At 38.1% G+C, this 22,562-nt stretch overlaps 1 protein-coding gene across 1 annotated transcript in view; it reads left to right on the top strand.

The window, feature by feature from the left end:
- The window catches only part of MND1 (meiotic nuclear divisions 1), a 44,694-nt gene extending 22,744 nt beyond the window's left edge, over positions 1-21,950 (top strand). Inside the window, exons 3-6 of the mRNA XM_081092256.1 lie at positions 3,155-3,229; positions 6,813-6,927; positions 12,430-12,474; positions 21,698-21,950. Coding sequence (XP_080948382.1) covers positions 3,155-3,229; positions 6,813-6,927; positions 12,430-12,474; positions 21,698-21,804 — 342 coding nt within the window. The 3' untranslated portion in view covers positions 21,805-21,950. The remainder of the gene's footprint in view (positions 1-3,154; positions 3,230-6,812; positions 6,928-12,429; positions 12,475-21,697) is intronic.
- The last annotated feature ends 612 nt before the right edge of the window (positions 21,951-22,562 follow it).

Here is a 22,562-nt window from a genome sequence, read left to right as displayed (position 1 = left end):
CCCTAATGCTTTGGAAATTTATTTATTTCTAAAAAAGAGCAAATCAGAACCCCAAAGCAGCCAGCTTGAATCAATCTTCCTGTTCCTCTTATGAATAGGCAATTCCTCCAGGCAGTGAATTAGCCCTTTAGAAAACATTGGCATTATGTTTCTCAACCCTGAGTGTCTGTATAGGTGGCCTGGAATGTATTAAAGAGAAGCATTGTGTCAGATCCTTAAATCTGAAGATGAAATCTGGTTCTTACTAATTATAAGTAGTTTTTGTTGCTGCTGCTGCTGTTGTTTTGTTCTGAGTTACTGGATTTTTAAAAATTGTTTGCTTTCATGAAAGTTGGAAATGGACTTGTTCTGGTATATAGTTGGTTCTTGCTTTATGTTATAGAAATGTATTGGGTGAGTTTGCTCTTTAAAGGAATCCTATGCTAAATACCTTCTTTGAATATAGAGTATCACTCCTTTTTCTATTTTTCTAAATATGGAGTTCCTATTCTAGTGAGGGAATTGTTGATACTTTAAGTTCAGGCTGCAGTATGTAGAGGTAATTCATTTTTGCTGATGAACTAGACAATATCTTTCCATATATTAATATCTTGTATATTTTTGTTGAGTTTGTTACCAAAATAATAGGTTTTATTTAGATCAGTAGTTGTGCCGTGGTGCCCCCAACCAGAAGCATCAGAATCACTTTCACCTGGGAGCCTGTTAAAAATGCAAATTAGGCTACACCCCAGACCTACTATTTAGAAACTGGGAGGTGGAGCCCAACAACCTGTGTTTTAACAAGCCCTTTGGGTGAGTCTGGTATATACTGAAGTCTGAGAACTACTGGTTTAGATAATATCTGTACAGCTCTTACCACTTGAGGCCTGGATTTGGTTTAATTCCAAGATACGCATTAGGAACTATACCAGTATTGCTTTTAAGAGATGTGTAGATGAAACACTGATAGCAAAGGCCACCTCACATGAGTTGCTTTCATTGTTTCCAGTAGTTGAGATTTTAAGAACTAAGCAGAGAGCCAAGAATCTTTCACTATTGAGCTAAACCAAATTGTTTCAGTACTTAGGATAATTAGCAAAAGCTTCTCATTTGTTTACATCATTTAGATTGTGTCTCCCTTCATTACCAAGGTACTAAAACTGACAAATCATGGAATCACATTCCAAATACATAAGGTTATTTTCAGAGTTAAGGAATTCCTGAATTAGCTCTCTTTCAAATGCTTTTACGTTGTAAATAATTACAAGCAGACAGACAATACCTGGAAGACACTTCATTTCATTAATATAATTAAGATATATGTATGTATGTATATATATATATGTATATATATATGTATATACATATATATATCCATTAATTATTAACTTATTTTTATATAATAACTCATTTCTGAATGTTTATAACATTTACCTGCCTGTTTGTTTAAAACCATTTTTAATGGAAAATTTTTATGGTAATATGTATGTGTATATTTTTTCATTGGAAAATTCTTTATTCCTGAACTCAAATGTTACATGCATTTATTATTTCAAGTGGATCCTTCAGGGTGGAATATTAACTTTTTAAACATGGTGTTATTTTATAAATGAGAACCTTTTAAAAAAAAAAAAGAAGAAGAAGAAGTAGATCTCCTTGTTAAATTTAGGGCTGTAGAGCTTACTTTGGCTCTTAAATCTCCAGCAGACTTTTGTTTGTTAACTTAGGAAGATAATTACTCTCAAGAAGAGGTATAACTGGTTTGGTGGTGGTGTCTTCTTGGCATTACAGATGGGCCTTGTTCATGCTGTGGGTTAGAATCAGTGACGATAGAACCATTAGGGAAGGCTGACAATGTTCCCTTTATGCATAGTGAGAAGTGGAAGATTTCCTAAAGCTAGGGTAAAGCTTCCAACTTTTTAAAGATACTGTATATGATTTTTAAGCAAAAAATAGTATCTAACTATTGTTCACCCTCTTCATATAACTAGGTCATATTGTAAACGGTCAGTTTCTTATAATCAGCCACAGAAAGAATTCAATCATTAATTATTTTCTAAATGTTTAAAACTCGAAAATGTGGGAGGATTGGAACATATTTTAAGACGGCCCTTACCCAATCAAATAAGTCTATAACTTCTGACTAGTTTATAGCAAAAGATGTGGTGGAAAATTTAGTATTGGGAATTTCCTGTGTTTATTTATTTAGTCATGGGCCCAAGTGAGATTTTAAAAATTGAGGAGGGAAAGTAGTGTTTTGAAATTAATGAGTCCTTTTTGGAGAGGGCCCAGCCACATGTTAATGAATAGTCTGTATCTGTGGTCTCTTTATGCTGGTATTGTTTAACCCATTTTCATATATAATTTACTGCTTTCTAAGTTCAGTACAGTGCTTAAACGAATCACTTTTAAGGTATGTAAAACATGCATAAAATTGGCCATAGGCTAATAGATATTTTTGTTTTCTGGGAACTTAGAATATAATGTATTAATTCCTCATAAAATACCTTATCTATATATCTATATATATAAAAGCCTAATATGCAGTGTCCCTTTGGGAGTTCAACCAACTGGGCATTCGATTGCTCGCTATGACATGCGCTGACCACCAGGGGGCAGCGCGAAATGAAGGTCCTGGCCAGCAGCCACTAGCGTCCCTACCTGTGCACAATTTTTGTGCACTGGCCTCTAGTTTAAAAATAATAAGTGATCCATTCATTTTTTACTTTGTTAGTGAAATAGGTCACAGTATTACAGTCTATAAGAAACAATTTAGGGTACTTGAAAAGACTACTCAAAAGTGAAATGAAATTTGAAGAGAATTTACATAGAACAGATTTGGAATTTTCAAATTCAGTTTTTAAATAATATACCTTAAGTTATTTGGGAAGGGGGTAGGGAACTAAAGAATAGAAAAAGATTAAAAGCATATTATTCATTTTTCTGCATAGGATAGGGAGAAATATTTTTAAATTTATTTTTTTTCAGTTTGTCCTAATGGTTCATAGTACTTCATTTTCTTCAAGTTAGAGTGGTTCCCAATGTAGTCTTTGACATTTTTGTTTTATTGACTTGAGCTGAAGTCAAATCTCATTTTGTCTTTTGACTCATAAACTTCATATTTAGCAAGTTTATCTTAGCAAGCCATTTTTTTGTTTTTGTTTTATTTCTCTAGTTGTCTGAGGGAAACCAGAAGCAAGCAAACCTACAGAAAAGCATTGAGAAAGCTAAAATTGGCCGACATGAAACGGTAAGTTTGTGTCTGAAGATTCTTTAATAATACCAATTCTAAATAAAAGAATAGGGTCGTACAGCTTCCTGTGAGGAGTATGCCATCTCTACCAGAAGAGAAGTGAGTCACAGCAAAGGACATGAACATTTGACCTGGTAGGATTCACTAATTGCAAATCTAGATTTATTATTATTTTATTGTGTTGTATATGGCAGCATAGCATAGAAGCATAAACTCTGGAGCCAGACTGCCTGGGTTTGAAAGTCTCCTAAACTTTCTGTTCTCAATTTTTTTAGTTATAAAATGGGGAATAATAAAATCTACCTCATTAGGTAATTGTGTGGATTAAATTAACATTGGCAAAGCACTTAGAAGAGAAACTGGTATAAGGTAAGCCCTATATAAATGTTTATATATGTTTTTAAGACTCTTGTTTTTTAAATATTGGCACAGAACAAATGGAAAACTGTCAATATAATATTCTTGTGGCCTTGTAATATTTCTAAATTATTTAAATGAATATTGACTTACTATTTTATTTTTTAAAGTGCAATGTTCTCTAGAGTATTGTTAGGTTTTTTTAAAAAATTACTTTGCTTTCTAGTTTCATCATTATCTCTGGTATGGATTTATGACTTGAGAAAATATTGAAGGTCAACATGAATCACTAATCATTCCATCTATTCTTTTATCTGTACCACTTGATTGTGAAAGAGACTAAAAAACTTGCCACATTATAGAGAAGACTACATCTCAGGTTTACAGTGACTTTATCCTTTTCAAAGTTATTTCATATACCTTCTTCCAGAGCAGCATAGTCACAGACAGGAATTGGACAGTGGTAATTTCTAAAGACTATTAAGGGGAGAGAAGTTCAGGGCATACCATGCAGCTGTTATTTCTTCTTTGATTGACAGTAGTAATTACCACATCTTTGTTTGATCATTTTTTTCTGCAACATTAGAAATAACTCCTAGAAGCACCTTCAACTAATGGTGACATACCTGTGCACACAAGTTGTCTGCTGAGTGTTACACAGTCCACTGAAACCAATGCAATTAGGAAAAAACCAGTAGCAAACCTAGTTGGTGCCTGCAGCTATCAGAAGAGTATAGTAATTCAGAAAGGCTTCTGAGAGGGATGCACTCTTATGTTATGAGCTCACCAGGCAGGACTTAATCAGAAATATGTAGCCCATCTACTAGATAATATTTACTAGAGGCCTGGTGCACGAATTCGTGCATGGGTGGGGTCCCTCTGGGTGGCCTGCACCGGACCTCTAGCCTATACTAACAATATTGTGTAATCATTGTGATTACACAATAGCCTGCATTGAGTTATCTGCTGGGATGTTTGTGCTTTAGGGCACGTGAACGCATTTTATTTTATTTGATGCAGCCTCAAGTCCCATGGCCTCGTGCGGCACGCAGCCACGCCCACCCACTTCAGCTAGTCATTACGCCCCAGCCAGTCATCACTGTGAGGGCAAATTTGCGTATTCCTTCATTATATATATACAGATAGGATGGTGATGATGCTGACAATGAAGAAGACATAGCTAACAAATATTCTGCCTCATGAGCAAGGCAGGTACTCTTTCTAATATATACTATATATTTATTGAATTCTGCCAACAGTAAAGGAGGTAGTTACTATCATTGTCTCCATTTTAATGAAAGCACAAAGAGTTAAGTAATTTGGCAAAGATCTCAGTGCCATAGCAGTCTGAGGTGCTCCCAGTTCAGGGTGTCCGAAGAGCTATCATTGCATTCACACAGATGTTCACCACTCTGCTTCTCCTGTCTTCATTAGCTTTTTCTCCTTTCATTTTTCATTGTGGAGCATGTATAATTTGGATATGAATGGCAAATAATGACCATCTTATATGTAGTTATTTAAAAATCTCTCCTAAGCTGTGCTAATATGGTACACACTAGTCATGTGTGGCTATTGACACTTAAATTAAAATTAAATATCAATAGCCACATTTCCTGTACTCAGTAGCCACATGTGGCTAATGTTTTCTTCAGAGAATACAGATCTAGGACAATTCTGTCATTGCAGAGTCCTGTTGGACTGTGCTGCTTCAGAGCATGCTGCTCTGTAAATACATTCTCATATACAGATGCTAGCAAAGAGCTTTCTACACTTTGGAACCAAAGAGAACAGAGAGGCAAAAGTAGAAAAATACAAATACAGAAACACAAGCTACAGGGAAACTTGAACAGGTCTTATTAGGCAGCGTGAAGTACTTAGTTTTGCCTCAGTCAACTATAGATATATAAAAGCCTAAGCAACCATCACAACCGAATGGACGACCAAACAGGCTGCGTGGGGCAACCAGGCCAGCATGGGGGTTAGTGAGGGACGACCAAATGACTGAGCAGCAGGCTGCGTGGGGCCGCCAGGCTGGCAGGGGGGTTAGTGAGGAACGACCAAACGACTGAACACCAGGCTGCGTGGGGCGACCAGGCCAGTAGAGGTGTTAGTGAGGGACGACCAAATGGCTGAGCAGCAGGCTGCAAAGATGGCGGTGCTCACAGCCAATAAAGAGGGAATATGCTACTTGACTGCCACGCCCTCAAAGATGGCCGTGCCCACAGCCACAAGATGACCAGCAGGGGAGGGCAGTTGGGGGCAATCGGGCCGGCAGGGGAGCAGTTAGGTGTCGATCAGGCTAGCAGGGGAGTGGTTAGGGGGTGATCAGGCTGGCAGGCAGGCGAGTGGTTGGGAGCCAGCAGTCCTGGATTGTGAGAGGAATGTCCCATAGGGATCTGGCCTAAACCGGCAGTCAGACATCCCCCAAGGGGTCCCGGATTGGAGAGGGTGCAGACTGGGCTGAGGGACACCCCCACACACACACACCCCCAGTGCACAAATTTTGTGCACCGGGCCTCTAGTATCCTATAATTCTGTACCGTAACCTTTGCCAATATTTGATTTTTGTTTGGACTTATTTTTCAGGTTTCATACATATGAATTGACCACCAATAGCTCCATAACTTCTACCTGTTAGTAGAACTATGGCTAGAAATTTCAGATGATGTTTATTGGATCACATTGTGTGTAAAAGCGTTATTCTGGTTTAGCTTTAAAGGAAAGTGATGGAAGGCCACAATCTACAATTCTATTATTTCTTATATCTTTAAATATTTTTAAAGGTTAATAATTCTTAAAGGTTGAAAAATTGTCTAGAACACTTTTAAGGAAAATTATATAATAATGGATACTACCCTAAATATTACATACCTATATAGACATAATCTTGTGAAACTATTCAAATGGTGGTATAATTTTTTTATCTAACATGAAATGACATAGTCTTTGACTTCATACATAATTAGTAACCACTTATTTATGAGCATTTCATTCTACATATTCTCATTCAGTCAGTATATATAAAAGATGCTTGAAATGTAAGAGAAATGATCATTGAACTTGTTCTTATACTATAAATATATGTAGGTGTATTTATAATATTGTCAAAGCCTAATGCACATCAGTTATGAGAAATAAAATGAAAATGTCTATAAAATGTATAGCCTTATAATATATGACATTTTGTTTGCCTTAATTATACATAAAAATATTTTAAATGCAGGAAGAGCGGACCAAGCTAACAAAAGAGCTTTCTTCACTTCGAGAACAAAGGGAACAGCTAAAGGCAGAAGTAGAAAAGTACAGAGAATGTGATCCTCAAGTTGTGGAAGAAATACGTAAGTTTGTGTCACATATTGAGGATTTTAACTCTGCTAATGAAAGAGACTTTATACTTCTGGTTGCCTAGTATTCTTTCTCTATGTATATAAGAAAATAAAGCCATTAATAGTATTAATGCTGCATTAAAATTTTCTTTAAGGAGACTTACCTTAAAGGATAGTGATAGCTTTAAAATTAAAAGCATTTCAAGAGTAAGGAAGTTAGATGGGGTAGAAGGATAAAGACATAAAATATAAACTTAGGAAACTAAGGAGTCAGAGACGGAGCTAACTTGGCTCCAAGCACCTTAACTCTAGAAAAAACCCCACCAATATCTTCTAGGAAAAATGATACCAAAATACAAAGTTTGCAAGTTGCAGAAAATTAGTCTGTGTTGACTTGCATTTTGAATATACAATGTTGTTTTGTCTTTCTTTTAAACCACAGTCTCCAAAGCTTCAATTTGAATAATTTTTAAATATTTATGTGAAGATAGAAATTTGATTATTTAAAGAAATGAAAGGGTGTATTATAAAGACACTGCATTTAATTGCTAAGGAAAACATAACTTTCTTCACATTTTTCTGTCTTAGCCTGTCTTTTCATTTAGGAAACTACCAAGTGAAACTTTTAGAAAAACAGACATTATGTGATAAAAGGCTTTAAAGAAAACTGAAAATATTTGGCACTTTAAAATTAACCTGAGATAGTTTGATTACAATTAAGTTGTCCTTGATGGTATTCTTTACAGTTAAAAAAAACAACAACAACAAATCCTGAGCAGTTCAGTTAGTGCAATGTAAAGTTAAATTTAATTTTAGAGATAGGTCCCTGTTCTGCACAGCCCAAGAGGAACCACGCGCAGGTAGTACGCAGCCTAGATCAATGGTTCTCAACCTTCCTAATGCCGCGACCCTTTAATACAGTTCCTCATGTTGTGGTGACCTCAACCATAAAATTATTTTCGTTGCTACTTCATAACTGTAATTTTGCTACTGTTATGAATTGTAATGTAAATATCTGATATGCAGGATATATTTTCATTGTTACAAATTGAACATAATTAAAGCGTAGTGATTAATCACAAAAACAATATGTAATTATATATGTGTTTTGCGATGGTCTTAGGTGACCCCTGTGAAAGGGTCGTTCGACCCCCAAAGGGGTCGCGACCCACAGGTTGAGAACCGCTGGCCTAGATGGCGGTATGTATTGGCTCTGTCTCTGCTGACTATCCATCATGATTTTCAGAGTGTGGAGGCAGAACTCCCTGAGCTAGTCATTTTCTACAAATTAAGTTTTTGGAGAGACATAGCTCTTTCAAGCCACCCACAGATTCATTTCATTTATCATCATCCTGCAGAAGAAAGTGCTAATCAAATCTACTGCTACAAAATTAACCACTTTAATCTGTTTTAAAGTTTTAACTAAATATCACATGATCCTCAGTGAATACGAGCACATCAAAGCAGCAGGAGACAGGTAGGAAGTTATTAGGAAGCTAGGCCTGCTAATGCTTTATCTTTAAAAGAAAAGAGGACATCAGATGTTGTGTGTTTTGCCTAGAGCAGCTTCTCAGCAAAGAGAACTTTCATAACAGTTTCCTTACCCAGATTTCCTACCTGCAGCTGGTTTATTTTCAGGATCAGTATGGCTGTGCCTTCTAGCAGTTCATCATGAAAATTCTGTTTTCACACAGTAAAACAGTAACCAAATCTGATCCTTCATTGATTATGCTTACTTGGCTATGCCTTGCTTCCTGATTTCAGTTTTGTATAATTTTTGGATGTGTTCCTTTACCAACTCTTTGCTTTCCTGTTTTATTCTCTTTCTGTCTAGGAACTGCAACTCTTAGCAATACCCATTCAGGGTTTCTGCATTTTCACTCTATGGTCCCCTTGGTATTGCTACAGTTGGTTAGATGACCCTGACCGATAACACTTCTACTTATGACCTCCCACTTTTAATTTCATCTGTCCTCTCAGAAATGACTGAAACTCTTATAGAACTACCCAGACATATACTGCTGGTGATCCTAAGGCCATGGGTCATTATGAAGTACAGAAAATCATCAGGGCTAGAGAATTGTGCCAGACTGATTCATGAAGTGGGAAAACTTTTATTTCAGGTATTGTAATTTCAGAGGCTACCATTCCTTGTACCTCTGAATCAAGCAGCAATTTTGGCAAGTACATCACCTCTTAAAAAGAAAACTAAAACATGATGTTTCAGGGTATACAGAGGATGATGGATTTTCTGGACAGTAGAAAGCATAGTTGAGGAGGAAGTTTATACTGGTTGCCTGAATTCTGCTTTCCTTCTTAACCCTTACATTTAAAAGCTTAGTAATTTGTGTTTCAACCCACGGAAAGCAGTGTGAATGAGTATTATGGGTGTGAGGTCTAATTGAAGAAGAAAAAGTTTTCTGTTTTAGAGTGAGTTAAAGAGACTTTATCGTTCTTCATCAACATCAGACCTAGATTATCTTTTAATATTTATGTAGCCACATCAGATGGATCTATATTTGGATCCAGTGGAATTTGTAGGATTTGTGTCCATTTTTTACATTTTCACACTGTACGTTTCTGATCTTAATAGGGGAATGAGAGGATAAGTCTTTCCTTCCTGGCTTTATGCTATTCGTTTCCTCCATTAAAAATATTATTTGTTTCTATAGAATATGTTAATTATAGAGAATTACACATATTTAATAGGCAGTAGATAAGCAGGATAATTACATTATTCCATAAATATATTTTAGATGTCAAGGTAAGTTATCTTTTTTGTAGAGAGCTACCAAACTACAACCTGAAGGGGGAGAAACTCTCAAAGCCTACATGCCTGTAAACATAATTTTTTAGTCTAATTTTAGTTTATAGTTTTATAGAGAAATGCATAATTTCTCTGCTTTTAAAATTCAGCTAGCAAATAAAACTTTATTCAAATGTGGCACTTCCACTTCCAGCCAAGATAGTGATGAACTTGGATTATCCTCCCACCTGAAACAACAATATATGAAATAATGGTTTTCAAGATACTTGATATCAGACAACAAAAGACAGTAGTTATTAGAGCAAAGCCTTATGGTTGTTCCACCTTATTTTGTTGAGAGTTTCCTGGCTGTGGCACAAGGAAGGAGAACCTGGGCAGAGTCCTGCAGACTCCCTTAAGGAGGAGAAGGAATTGAGAATGAGGGAGATCACATAGCTAGAGCTGATCTAGGCCAGCATACTAGAGAGGAGAGAGTTACATAGAAAGAGAGCCCTAGATATCTATAGACTGTTTCTCTCGAGTACTTAGTTCATGCAATTGAGGACACTGCCCAAAGCTGAGGAAAGAACAGTCTCAGAGGATTAGAAGGAACAGTGCCAGGCACCCACATAGGACTAAGTATAGTGCCAACTCTTACCGGTCAGACTAGAAAAATGTATAATTCACAAGGCATTGGGTAGAGTACTCAAGAAGGTCTTGACTGCTCTCAGCCTATCTAACAAATCATAAGAGCAAGTCTTGAAAGCATCAAAGTGTTTCAAAGTAACTTTTGGCATTATAGAACAAGTTCAAGAATATTTATAGGAGGACAAAAATATCTAGCACCCAAAATAATAAAATTCATAACGTATGGCATACAATGAAAGATTACCAGTCATGCAAAGAAATAGGAAAACATGATCCTTAATGAGAAGAATAAACCATTAATCAAAACTAACCCAGAACTGACACAGATGATAAAATTAGAAGACCATAAACTTATTTTAAAAGTAATCTATATATTCAAAAAGTTAAGTAGGAACATGAAAGATATAAAAAAGATCCAAGTCAAACTTGTGGAGATAAATACTTCTGAATTGGAATGACAGCATATTAAACTTTGTGAAAGGATTAGTGTATTTGAAGACATAGCAGTAGAAATGATCCAAAATGAAACTCAGAAAAAACATTTTTTTTAATGAAAAAAGCATTTATGAGCTGTAGGACAACCTCAAGTGACCTAATATATTTGTAATTGCCGTCCCAAAGGAGTGCATGCTGGGGAACAGCAGGGGTTTCCAGGTCAGAAATATATCTGAAGAAATATTATCAAATAAAGGCTAATTTTTTTTTCCTCAAATTTGATGGAAACTATAACCCACAGATTCAAGAAATTTAAATATATAAATTGTAAATGGCAATGATCTCCTTATCCCTAAATCTAGAAAACTTCTTTAGACTTTAACCTCTGCTTACCCCAAGTTCCCTTCCCAATGAGATTATTGTAAAATGTGCTTTTTGATAATGAAGGATTTTATAGTATTTTGGCTGCTAACATGTTATTGCAGAATATAATATGCTGGATTAAGATTTATGAGTTTCACAAATTGATTTTAATAGATTTGGTTCTTAATGGCTACAGTATTATATCACAACAATTAGGCTTATCTTGAAGTCTCTCATGGCTTATTTTGAAACAGTTTTTCTGTTGATAATAGCTATAATCTTTAAGTCCCTCATTCCCAAAGAATTGTCATTATTTTATGTCTGGTGGTTCCCTGAAAAGCCACCAATAGGAATGAATGTCTTTATTTGACCTGGATTGGAATATGTCACGTGTTAACAGCCTCTCCCTGGGAAGTGATTGTCTAAAATAATAAGGCAAACAGTAGACTAACCAGAAAGCTTAAAAGGAGAAGCTGAAAGATATGTCCGTTGGTGCCTTAAAAATCAGCATATTCCAGGAAATCTAGAAGCCCACATACATGCATAGGCCTGTGCACATTCTCAGGAAAGACCTGAGAAGTTCCTAATCTCCCACCTCCAGCTGACCTTTCTGGACACTGTGCAAGCAGGAAGTGAAAGCTATGGCAGAGTTGTAAATTGCCTGAGGGTTTCAACATGCCCAGCACACACTGGGATGCAGTGAAGGCATCGCTCTGTGGAAATTTACTAACGTCTTACTTTTTTCTTTTATTATCTATTGTTTTCCAAATATTTCTCTTTTTTAAAAAATTGATTAACATTTAATGCCTGGAGAAAACTTTTGAATCAATAACCTAGTCTTCCACCTTAAGAAACTGGAAAAAGAAGAACCCTCTAAACCTAAGGCAAGCAGAAGGAAATATAATGAATAGAGTAGAAATAAAAGTAATAGATAGTTGAAAAACAAGAGGAGATCAATGAAACCAATACAGACAGTCCTATTACGTCGGATTTCACGTACATCGTTTCGTGGTTACGTCGCCATCTCCCATTTATTTATAGAAGAGAAGTTCGATCATTTTGAAGTATGTATATATGTGCTTTATGTTTTTTATTATTTATTTGCCACAAGTAAAGGTCAGGAATTGTTATCTTTCTTTTAAATTTTTTTTTACTGTTTCACTTCATTACTGCTGTGTATGTGCTCCATGTGAGTGATGTAGGTGCTTATGTGGGTGGGTTCCGACTTATGGCAAAAAGAGGTAACTTGAGGACCTACTGCATTTATTGTGTGTGTTTGTGTGTGTGTGCGTGTATATATTTTTTTTTTCTGTTTTTTTCAGGTCAAGCAAATAATGTAGCCAAAGACGCTGCTAACAGATGGACTGGTATGTATTATAATGGCACTGCTAAACTATAAACTTCTTCCACACTTAACTATGATGTGAAATACAGAAACTATTGTATCTAGTTTTGTTCAAGGAAAGACGTTTTTGGAAATGCATTAAGCAGGTTTTTATATATTAAATCATTTTAGTTATTTAAGGTTTTAATCTTTTTATGAGTCATTTTGTAAAGTATAAGATATTTTTAAAAAACCAATGATTGCTTCCAGTTTAACTTTTGTGTGATTTTTCTCAGATAAGTCACTTAGGCTAATCACTTAACCTTCATAGAACTTTAAGAGTTTTGTGGAATCCTAAAGATTTTTCTTCTTGCTAATAATAATAACAGCTAACATTTGGTGAGTTCTGATTTTAAGCCAGACATTATAAAGAGGTCTGTGGTGCATTCTCATTTTATCTCTACAACAATTTTGTGAGGTAGATAGGATTATTATCCCTAATTTTGGAGATGAAACAGAGACCACCAGGAGTCCATGGCCACACAGGTGCTAGGCAGTAGAACAGGAATCAGAATCCAGCTTTTCTGAATTCAGAGTCCAAGCTCTTATTCCCTATGTGATACTGTCTTCTCTGTATCCCTGCCCTCCTGTAAATGCCTCATTAACCCATTTGCCAGTGGATCTATCCTCTGGTCTACACCAGAGATATTCTAAGAAATGGGAATTATTACGGTATTATCTGTGTGTCTTGAAGTTTAGAAGAAAGTTTAAAAATTATAATTGCTGTGAATTATATACAAGTATGATTAGTATTGTTAAAACTTGTCTGAAAAATGCACTGTTTTTTCAGTATTTAATTATACATTAATGGTAATTGAACTCTTCCATCGTGGCAAAAGTTTATAATGCCTTCACATGTATTACTCATCCTCATTTTGTTTCTGTGGGGGAGGATGGATAAGATTGTGTTAATGCAGAGATCAGAGAGCTTAAAGTCAAAGGTGATTAAGTCAGTCGCTGGAAGAAGGAGATTTGAGCCAAGTTTCTCTGACTCTGTGTCCAGGCCTCTGTATTTCTTAAAAAGTAGAATCATTTTTTCTTGTCTATTTTAGAATTAAGTAGATTGATAGAGTCAATGTAATTGGCCTTTGGTTCCTATAAAATTGCAATCTTATTTATTATGAAGCTATTTGCTAAATAATGTAATGCTTTCGTGGTAAAAACAGAAAGGTAAACCAGCAAACTAATATTAAAGAAAAGAGAATAATGCGCCCTGGCCCGTGTGGCACAGTTGGTTGGGCATTGTCCCATGCACCAAGAGGTGTGGGGTTCGAGTCCCACCCAGTTAGGACACATGCCTGGGTTGCAGGCTCGATCCCCGATAGGGGGCATGCAGGAGGCAGCTGATCAGTGTTTCTCGCTCTCTCTAAAAAAAATATATATATCAATAAAAATATTTTTTAAAAAGAGAATAATGAATTATGTGTTCAATAAAGTCTAAAGTAATAAACAGTACTATCATATGGATTTGTGAAATACAAGATTTTGAGTGAGAAAAACTAGTAAGTGGATTTTTAGGTTAAAAATAAGATAAACCCTAGCTGGTTTGGCACAGTGGATAAAGTGTCAGCCTGCGGACTAAAGGGTTCCAGGTTCAATTCCAGTCAAGGGCACATGCCCAGGTTGTGGGCTTGATACCCAGTAAGTGTTGTGCAGGAAGCAGCTGATGAATGTTTCTCTCTCCCTTCCTCTCTGAAATCAATAAAAATATATTTTTAAAAAATAAGAGTCACAAAGTGATTTCCCCCAATAGTTCTCAGCAAAAAGTAGGAACAGGCAGCCTGCGTAAAGGGTAAGAAGAACTTGACTCTGAAAGGAATCCAAGTGTGTTCCTTATTTGCTCTGTGACTTAATTGAACTTCTCAGACCTGCTTTCTCATCTGTTCAATGTGGACGGTATCTACCTCACATTTTGGAAGGATTAAATAAGATAATTGGTAAGCCACTTAGTACAACATTAGACACATGGATTAATACTCCCCTTTTCCCTTCTCCTCTTAAAAAATGCTTTTATGTTTTCCCATTGATCATAAACGTCCAAAATTATAATTAAAAAATTTTTCAACAACTTTTCCCCCTATGCCCTTACCTGAGAAAGAACCTGGCACTTTTAAATCATATAGGAAGGAATATATTTTTACAGCAGCAGGAACAGCCGTTAAGAACCCTATTTCCACTTGAGGTTATAACTTGCTCCTTCCAACATAAAAGTATTATGAAAAGATCATGGAGTTAAAACAATTACACTTCTGAAAATCTCTCAGTCTTCAAAACCAAAAGAAAATATCAGTAATACTTATAACTAAAGAGTGTTATGTAATTATTAGTTAACTAGAGGCCTCGTGCACAAAATTCGTGCATGGGGGGCATGGGTCCCTCAGCTGGTCATGCACCCTCCCACAATCCGGGAACCCTCAGGGGATGTCTGACTGCCGTATCAGGCCTAAACTGGCAGTTGGACATCCCTCTCGCAATCCAGGACCGCTGGCTCCTAACCACTTGCCTGCCTGTCTGCCTGCCTGATCGCCCCTAACCACTCTACCTGCCTGCCTGATTGCCCCTAACCACTCACCTGCCTGCCTGATTGCCCCTAACCACTCTGCCTGCCTGCATTATCGCTCTAGCCCCTCTGCCTGCCTGCCTCATCGTCCATAACCACTCACCTGCCTGCCTAATGGCCCCTCACCACTCTGCCTGCCTGCCTGATTGCCCCTAACCATTCTACCTGCCTGCCTGATTGCCCCTAACCACTCGCCTGCCTGCCTGATCACCCCTAACTGCTTGCCTGCCTGCCTGATTGTCCCTAACCTGCTCTGCCTGCCTGCCTCATTGTCCATAACCGCTCACCTGCCTGCCTGATGACCCCTCACCACTCTGCCTGCCTGCCTCATCGCCCCTAACCACTCGCCTGCCTGCCTGATCACCCCTAACTGCTTGCCTGATCGCCCCTAATCGCCTCTGCTTCAGCCCCCACCACTGCGGCTTCATCTGGAATGATGTCCAGAAGGTTGTTCGGTGTAATTAGCATATTATGCTTTTATTATTATAGATGTTTGGCTTCTTTTTACATAAAAAAGTCCCTGAAATATACAGGTTGGGGCAAAACTGGGTTTACTGTTGTGAATATGTAAAACACAGAGTGTATTCGTGTACTAGTATTTATTATTTTACTAGAGGCCCGGTGCACAAAAATTTGTGCACTCGGGGGTGGGGGGTTCCCTCAGCCCAGCCTGTGCCCTCTTGCAGTCTGGGAACCCTTGGGGTATGTCCACCTGCTGGCGGAGGCCCACTCCCCAGGGGATCGGGCCTAAGTTGGCAGTCAGGCAGCCTGGGAGCCCTCGGGGGATGTCCACTTGCCAACGAGGAGCAGACCTAAGCTGCAGTCGGACATCCTTAGCGTTGCTGAGGAGGCGGGAGAGGCTCCCACCACCACCGCTGTGCTGGCAGCCATCAGCCTGGCTTGTGGCTGAGCAGAGCTCCCCCTGTGGGAGTGCACTGACCACCGGGGGGCAGCTCCTGCATTGAGCGTCTGCCCCCTGGTGGTCAGTGTGTGTCATAGTGACCAGTCATTCTGCTGGTAGGGTCAGTTTGCATACTACCCTTTTATTATATAGGATAGAGGCCAGGTGCATGGGAGGGGGCCGGCTGGTTTGCCCTGAAGGGTGTCCCAGATCAGGGTGGGTGTCACGCTGGGATGCCTGACCAGCCTGGGTGAGAGGCTAATGGCCATTTTCAGGCTGGCCACACCCCCCGGCGACCCAAGCTCCCAACCTCTCCTTTTGGGCTGGAAGCAGGTATCTGGGATTTATTTATCTTCTATAATTGAAACTTTGTAGCCTTGAGCAGAGCCCAAGGCCAGCCAAGGCAGGCGGGAAGCTTGGCTTCCTCCATCGTCAGGGGCAAACCAAGCCTCCTGCTTGCTCCAGCTCCTGCCTGCCACCATCTTAGTTGGGTTAATTTGCATACTCGCTCCTGATTGGCTTGTGAGCGTGGCTTGATCGTAACAGAGGGATGGTTAATTTGCATGTCCCTCTTTTATTATATAGGATTGTTTTCCATATGGACAGCTGTAAATCTACCTTTTCCCTAAAATATTTTATGGCACTAAATACACTTCAATGCAATTTAATAAGTTATATCATTTAACAGCTCATTTAATAATTCAGATAGTGGAGTTTCGATGACTTAGTATGAGAGGCATCTTAATGAGTGAGGGGGGATAGATGTGGTGCATGTGATATTGCCCATCCTATTCCTGTGCCTATCTTGGATATGCCACCCTATTGATTAACAGGAATTCTACCAGTCTTAATAAGGCTGTTTCTTTTTTTAAAAAAATAACAACACTGTTTTTTAGCCATTTATAAAAATTTCCACATAATAGGGAAATTATTTGACAGGGAATGAACTATCAGGATGGTGGGTAACATTGTCTTGAAGGCAGAATCAGCAGCTTGAGAACTTGTTTAATCGAGTCTTTTTGAATTGGTCCATTAAGCATTGTTGTGGAGAAGCTTTTACTTGATGTTCTGTTTGTTTTTCATCTTAGAGGGTTTATAATAAAATGATTTGCCCTCAGGGGACTTAGGAACTCCTTTTGCAGAGGTTATAGCCTTCCTGTGGTCTCATTTTCTTTTCTCTGACCTAGAGTTGAAGTCCATTTCTCCAGACTTCCTGCTTCCAAACCTGCATCTGTTCTCTCATTTCATGGAAGTCATTCTGTGCTCTTGGAGCCTTATTCTGAACACTGTCCACATAACACTTGATCTTTTCTAACATACATACCACTTTGAAATTGTTCAGTAGTAAATTGATTTTTCTCTCTATTGTGTCAGTTTGAAGGCATAGGTTCTTTATGTTCTGGAATTCCTGTAATACACTTAATGACTGTCTCATGTAGCAGCGGGCCCTCTGTAAGTATTTGGCTATGCAGACACTAGTGAAACTAAACATCATTCTGGAGTACCTAATGCTATTAGTATTTCATATTCTCTCCAAGGTCCATATAAAAAGTAAAATTTGTTTTAGATTTTTTTAAAAAGTAAAAATTTATTTAATATCTATTGATATTCTTTAACACTTTAGTTGAAAGAAATGAGGATATTTTTAAACATTATTCTATTTGATGTGTTAGTATTCACCTTAGAAATGAACTTTATTTTAAACATTAAGTTAATCTTATTTTATACCTAGAATTAAACTTCTTTTGTTTTTGTTTTATAATTTCTTCTTTTGTTAAGTATGCTCAAATATTCCAAGCATAGTAAATAATGTGTTTTAAACTGATCAAGTAGCATTTATAGTAGAGGAAGTATTGTTATCTTTAGCATGAATGTAATGTACTGTATGGAAAACTGTCATCTGTCTTGTCATTATATCATTTAATACTAGAGGCCCGGTGCACAAATTTGTGCACAGGTGGGGTCCAGCCAGCCCGCCCTGATGGGGATCGATCGGGGCCAGGCAGGCAGGAGGGGAGGGGATGCGGGAGGTTGGCTGGCTAGCCCCGCCCCCTATTGGGGGGGACAGTTGGGGGTAAGGCGAGTTGGGGAGGGGCCATGGGAGGTTGGGGGGGGCCAATCAGGGGAGGGACTATGGGCAGTTGGAGTGGGCCGATCAGGGTCTCGATTGGACTGGTTGGCTGCCACAGTGCGCGTCATAGCAAACAGTTGTTCTGTCGTTCCGGTCGCTTGGCTTTTATATATATAGATAAATGATATACATTGAATTTTTATGAGCTAAATTTAATATACAATTTTTTTCTAAATGAAAAACACCACTACCTTGATCTCTTCCCATTTCCTGTCTCCAGAGCAAGCCCTTTCAACTCTTTTAGCTGATTTTTTTTTTTTTTTGGTTTATTTATAATCATATCTCCAAGTAACATTCATATATTGCTTTTGCTTGATTTTTCAATTTTAGGCAATTCTGTAATTCCTAATGTAAAGCTTTGCTATTCTGCATCTCAACTATTACATATTTCCTTCCTTGCTACTTTTTTCAGCATAATTATTGTAATTCAGTGTTTGCATTATTGATTATGATTAAGCATGTTTACATTATGAAGATTATGTAATGCTGTGCATAGCTAAATGTATTATTCTTACCCTATAATAGTTAATAGTTGACTTTGAGTTAATAGTTGACTTTGTTTACATAGGTTTCCATGTACTTATTGCTAATTCAATCAAAAACTCTACTAGATGAATATCTTCTTTATATCTTCACACATAGCAGTTATGCATCATTTTCATCCATCTTCTTTTTTTCAATCCTCACCCAAGGATATGTTTTTATTGATTTTAGAGGGGAAGGGAGAGGGAGAGAGAGAGAAACATTGATGGGTTGGCCTTCCATACACAAGGTCTCAGGTTTGATTTCCTGACCACGAATCAAACCCAAGACCTTTTTTTGTACGAAACAATGCTCCAGCCAACTGAGCACACCAGCCAGGGCTTCTCCATCTTCTTGAAGAAATTGTTCCTGTCTTGTCCTGTCTGGTCTTCTTGCCTCTGTGGCTAGTACACAGCTGTCATCCTAGAATTTCCTTTCACCATCATCCTGGGATTGCTTGCCTCTCCCCTATGTTGGATTCCCTGATTTCCCACTTTCTGTATCTTATGTCTTTCTTAGATTTACTCCTTCATTTGTGTGGATCATATCCTGGAGTAGCTTTCTCTAACTGTGTCATGCAGTGGGTTGGAAATAACTGTGCTCCTCTGCATCACAGCCATTAACATAGCCCTTCCAGGTAAAGAGCTCCAGGTTCAGGATCACTTTTCCTTGCCTTTTCTTCTTGGGAGTAGAAACATCTTGCTCTTGCTTAGCCCAGGCTGCTTCACCATCTCTTGTAGGATTTTTTCATCCTTGCCTACACTCTCCACTTAATTCATTTGGTTGTGCCATCTGTTTTCTGCCGCAATCCCCAATCTGGATGGCTTAAAAAGCAGAAATTTATTTTTCCACAGTCCTGGAGGTTGGAAGTCAAGATCAAGGTATCAGTAGGGTTGGTTCCTTCTGAGGCCTTTCTCCTGCCTTGTAGACAACCACCTTCTCACTGTGTCTTCTCACAGTCTTCCCTCTATGTGTGTTGGTATCCTTGGAATTAAACTCCTTAAAACAATATTTTTTAAAGTGATCCAACACTATATTTTATTTTGCTAATGATACCATAACAAAATACTTCAGACTGGGTATGGCTTAAACAAAAGATAATCTGTTTTCTCACAATTCTGGAGGCTGGAAGTTCAAAATCAAGGTGTCAGCAAGTTTGGTTTCTTTTAAGGCCTTGGTTTGTAAATGGCACTTTCTCGTGTGTCCCCTCATGGTCTTGCTGTTCTTGTCTCAGTGTGTCCATGTTTTTTTTTTTAAATATGTTTTATTGAGTTTTACAGAGAGGAAGGAAGAGGGATAGAGAGTTAGAAACATCGATGAGAGAGAAACATTGATCAGCTGCCTCCTGCACACCCCCTACTGGGTATGTGCCTGCAACCAAGGTACATGCCCTTGACTGGAATCAAACCTGGGACCTTTGAGTCCGTAGACCGACGCTCTATCCACTGAGCCAAACTGGTCAGGGCTCAGTGTGTCTATATTTCCTCTTCATATAAGAACACCAGTCAGATTGGATTAGGGCTGTCCTAATAGGCTCTTTTTAACTTAATCACATCTTTGAAGATCAATTCACAGACCTTTTGACCCTTTTCACCAAAATGTGTCCTTCACTCCATTGATTTGAAAATAAGTAAGAAAAAAGGGGGAGGGGGGTGTCAAGTTTCCAAATATTCTGAGGGACTGGGGATTAGGACTACAGCATATGAATTGGGGGAAGGTGACATAACACTCCAAAAGAACCTGTTTTAATACTTTTACTTCATTATCACTGCTAATACAGTGCTTAATATTTATCGAATACTAGAGGCCCAGTGCACGAATTCATGCATCAGTGGGGTCCCTCGGCCTGGCCTGTGGGATCAGTCCAAAACTGGCTCTCTGACATTCCCCGAGAGGTCCTGGATTGCGAGAGGGCACAGGCCAGGCCGAGGGACCCCACTGGGGCACAATCGGAGCCGGGGAGGGACGCGGGAGGTTGGCCAGCCGGGGAGGGACCGCAGGAGGACTCCAGGGTGTGTCCGGCCATCTCGCTCAGTCCCGATCAGCTGGACCCCAGCAGCAAGCTAACCTATAGGTCAGAGCGTCTTCCCCCTGGTGATCAGTGCACATCATAGCAACTGGTCTACTGGTTGACTGTCTGCCCCCTGGTGGTCAGTGCACATCATAGCGTCATTAGCATATCATCAGCATATTATGCTTTGATTGGTTGAATGGACGACTGGACACTTAGTATATTAGGCTTTTATTATATAGGATTCTGAACTAGAACACTTTTACCATTATTTTTCTTTATTTATAATACATATTCATAATAAAGGTGGTATATGTACATTAAAGAAAATTTGTAAAATTAAAAAAAGAAAACTCACCATCATTCCTATTCCTAAGTGTAACCACAGTGAGCACGTTGGTACAGCCTATGCAAAGACAGCCTTCCAAGTGATTAGACATTAAGGTTGCTTTTATTTATTTTTTCTTTTATTATACTTGGATGAAGATTTGACCATACATCTCTGTACACAATTTGTCTTATTTCCTTTGGATAAATTCCTTTAAGTACATATTATACTTTTTCAGTGGTAAAATGCATTAAAATTCCCCTAGAGGACACTAAGGATACATCTATTCCTATCTTATCCTTTAGAAACCCCTTTCTCTCCTCACCCCTCTCCCTTACATGGCCTGGCTGCCTGGAAGCCATTACTTTCTGTCAGGGAGGAAAAAGGGTCTGGAGAGAATGTGTTCCCTTTGGGAACAGGAGCAGCTCTAATTCGCAAGGTGACAGAGTCCTGACCTCCGCTGTGACGTGGAAGAGGCACCGCCAGCTGTTCCCTGTCTTTGGATTATTCCTAAGTCCATTCCTAATCCTTTGGATTATTCTTCAGTGGCACCCAATTTACGGAGTTTTTAAATATGAGATCTGTTTATTCAAAATACTCACCAAATATTTTCTTCTGAAATTAATTTGCCATTATGCCATTACTCTTGAAAATACAGAAACTTCTGTAAGTAAAAACAATGGATAGAATTATAAATGAAATGTTTTATGATGGTGTTTTGAATTCTCAAAATGTTTCTTATTTTCTTTCTAGATAACATATTTGCAATAAAATCTTGGGCCAAAAGAAAATTTGGACTTGAAGAAAATAAAATTGATAAAAATTTTGGAATTCCAGAAGACTTTGACTACATAGACTAAAATGTCTGATGTTGGTAAAGGATCTATGTGCTTGTGAATATGTAAATTATTTATGTTATCCAACCAAGTGTACAGAATTGTCATTTACCGGTAATTGTGATGATCATTCTGTTAATTTTAAATAAAGTATAAGGTGTAGATGTTTTTCACACTTTTTGTTTGATGGAAAGCAGGATGGTAGCCATATCCCCACAGTGCTCGTCAAAGTAGGCCAGCTCCCTAAGTTAGGTCTACAGAGAATTTTTTTGAGGTCAGAAGCCATTATGACTTGATACCATTTTATAGTTCCATTCAATTATTAAATATTAAGAACTAAGGGTACTTTCGAAGGCTCTATTATACACATGCACTCACATAAACGCTTGGAAATAACTATAAAACTCTAGTTGCTGCTTTAGTATTTCTCAGTATTTAGTGGAAAATGTGTGTGATGAATTCTCAATATACTGCATCATATTTGCAAATTCCCACAAGAGAAAAAAAATACAGAAAGTTGCTCTTCCTCAAACTTAGAGTTATGTAGCAATTTCTCAGATATGAAAACTACTTTCTTTTGAATGTTTGGTGCCTTTCCATTGTAAAGAACAAGCACGTGGCCCTTTGTCCTGATTTCTGCACATTTTGTAAGATGATATAGTTTGGTGATGTTATTTTTTCCAGCTACCTAAGAAGCAGGTTAAAAATCACATATGTCCTGTGTATATAGCTTTTTCCAGTTCAGCTTAGGCATTTAGAGTATTTGCAGTCACTCCAAGATA

The sequence above is a fragment of the Myotis nattereri genome (genome assembly GCF_964212035.1).
Source record: "Myotis nattereri genome assembly, chromosome: 5".
Lineage (NCBI taxonomy): Eukaryota > Metazoa > Chordata > Mammalia > Chiroptera > Vespertilionidae > Myotis > Myotis nattereri.
This window is presented reverse-complemented; position numbering and strand designations above follow the sequence as displayed.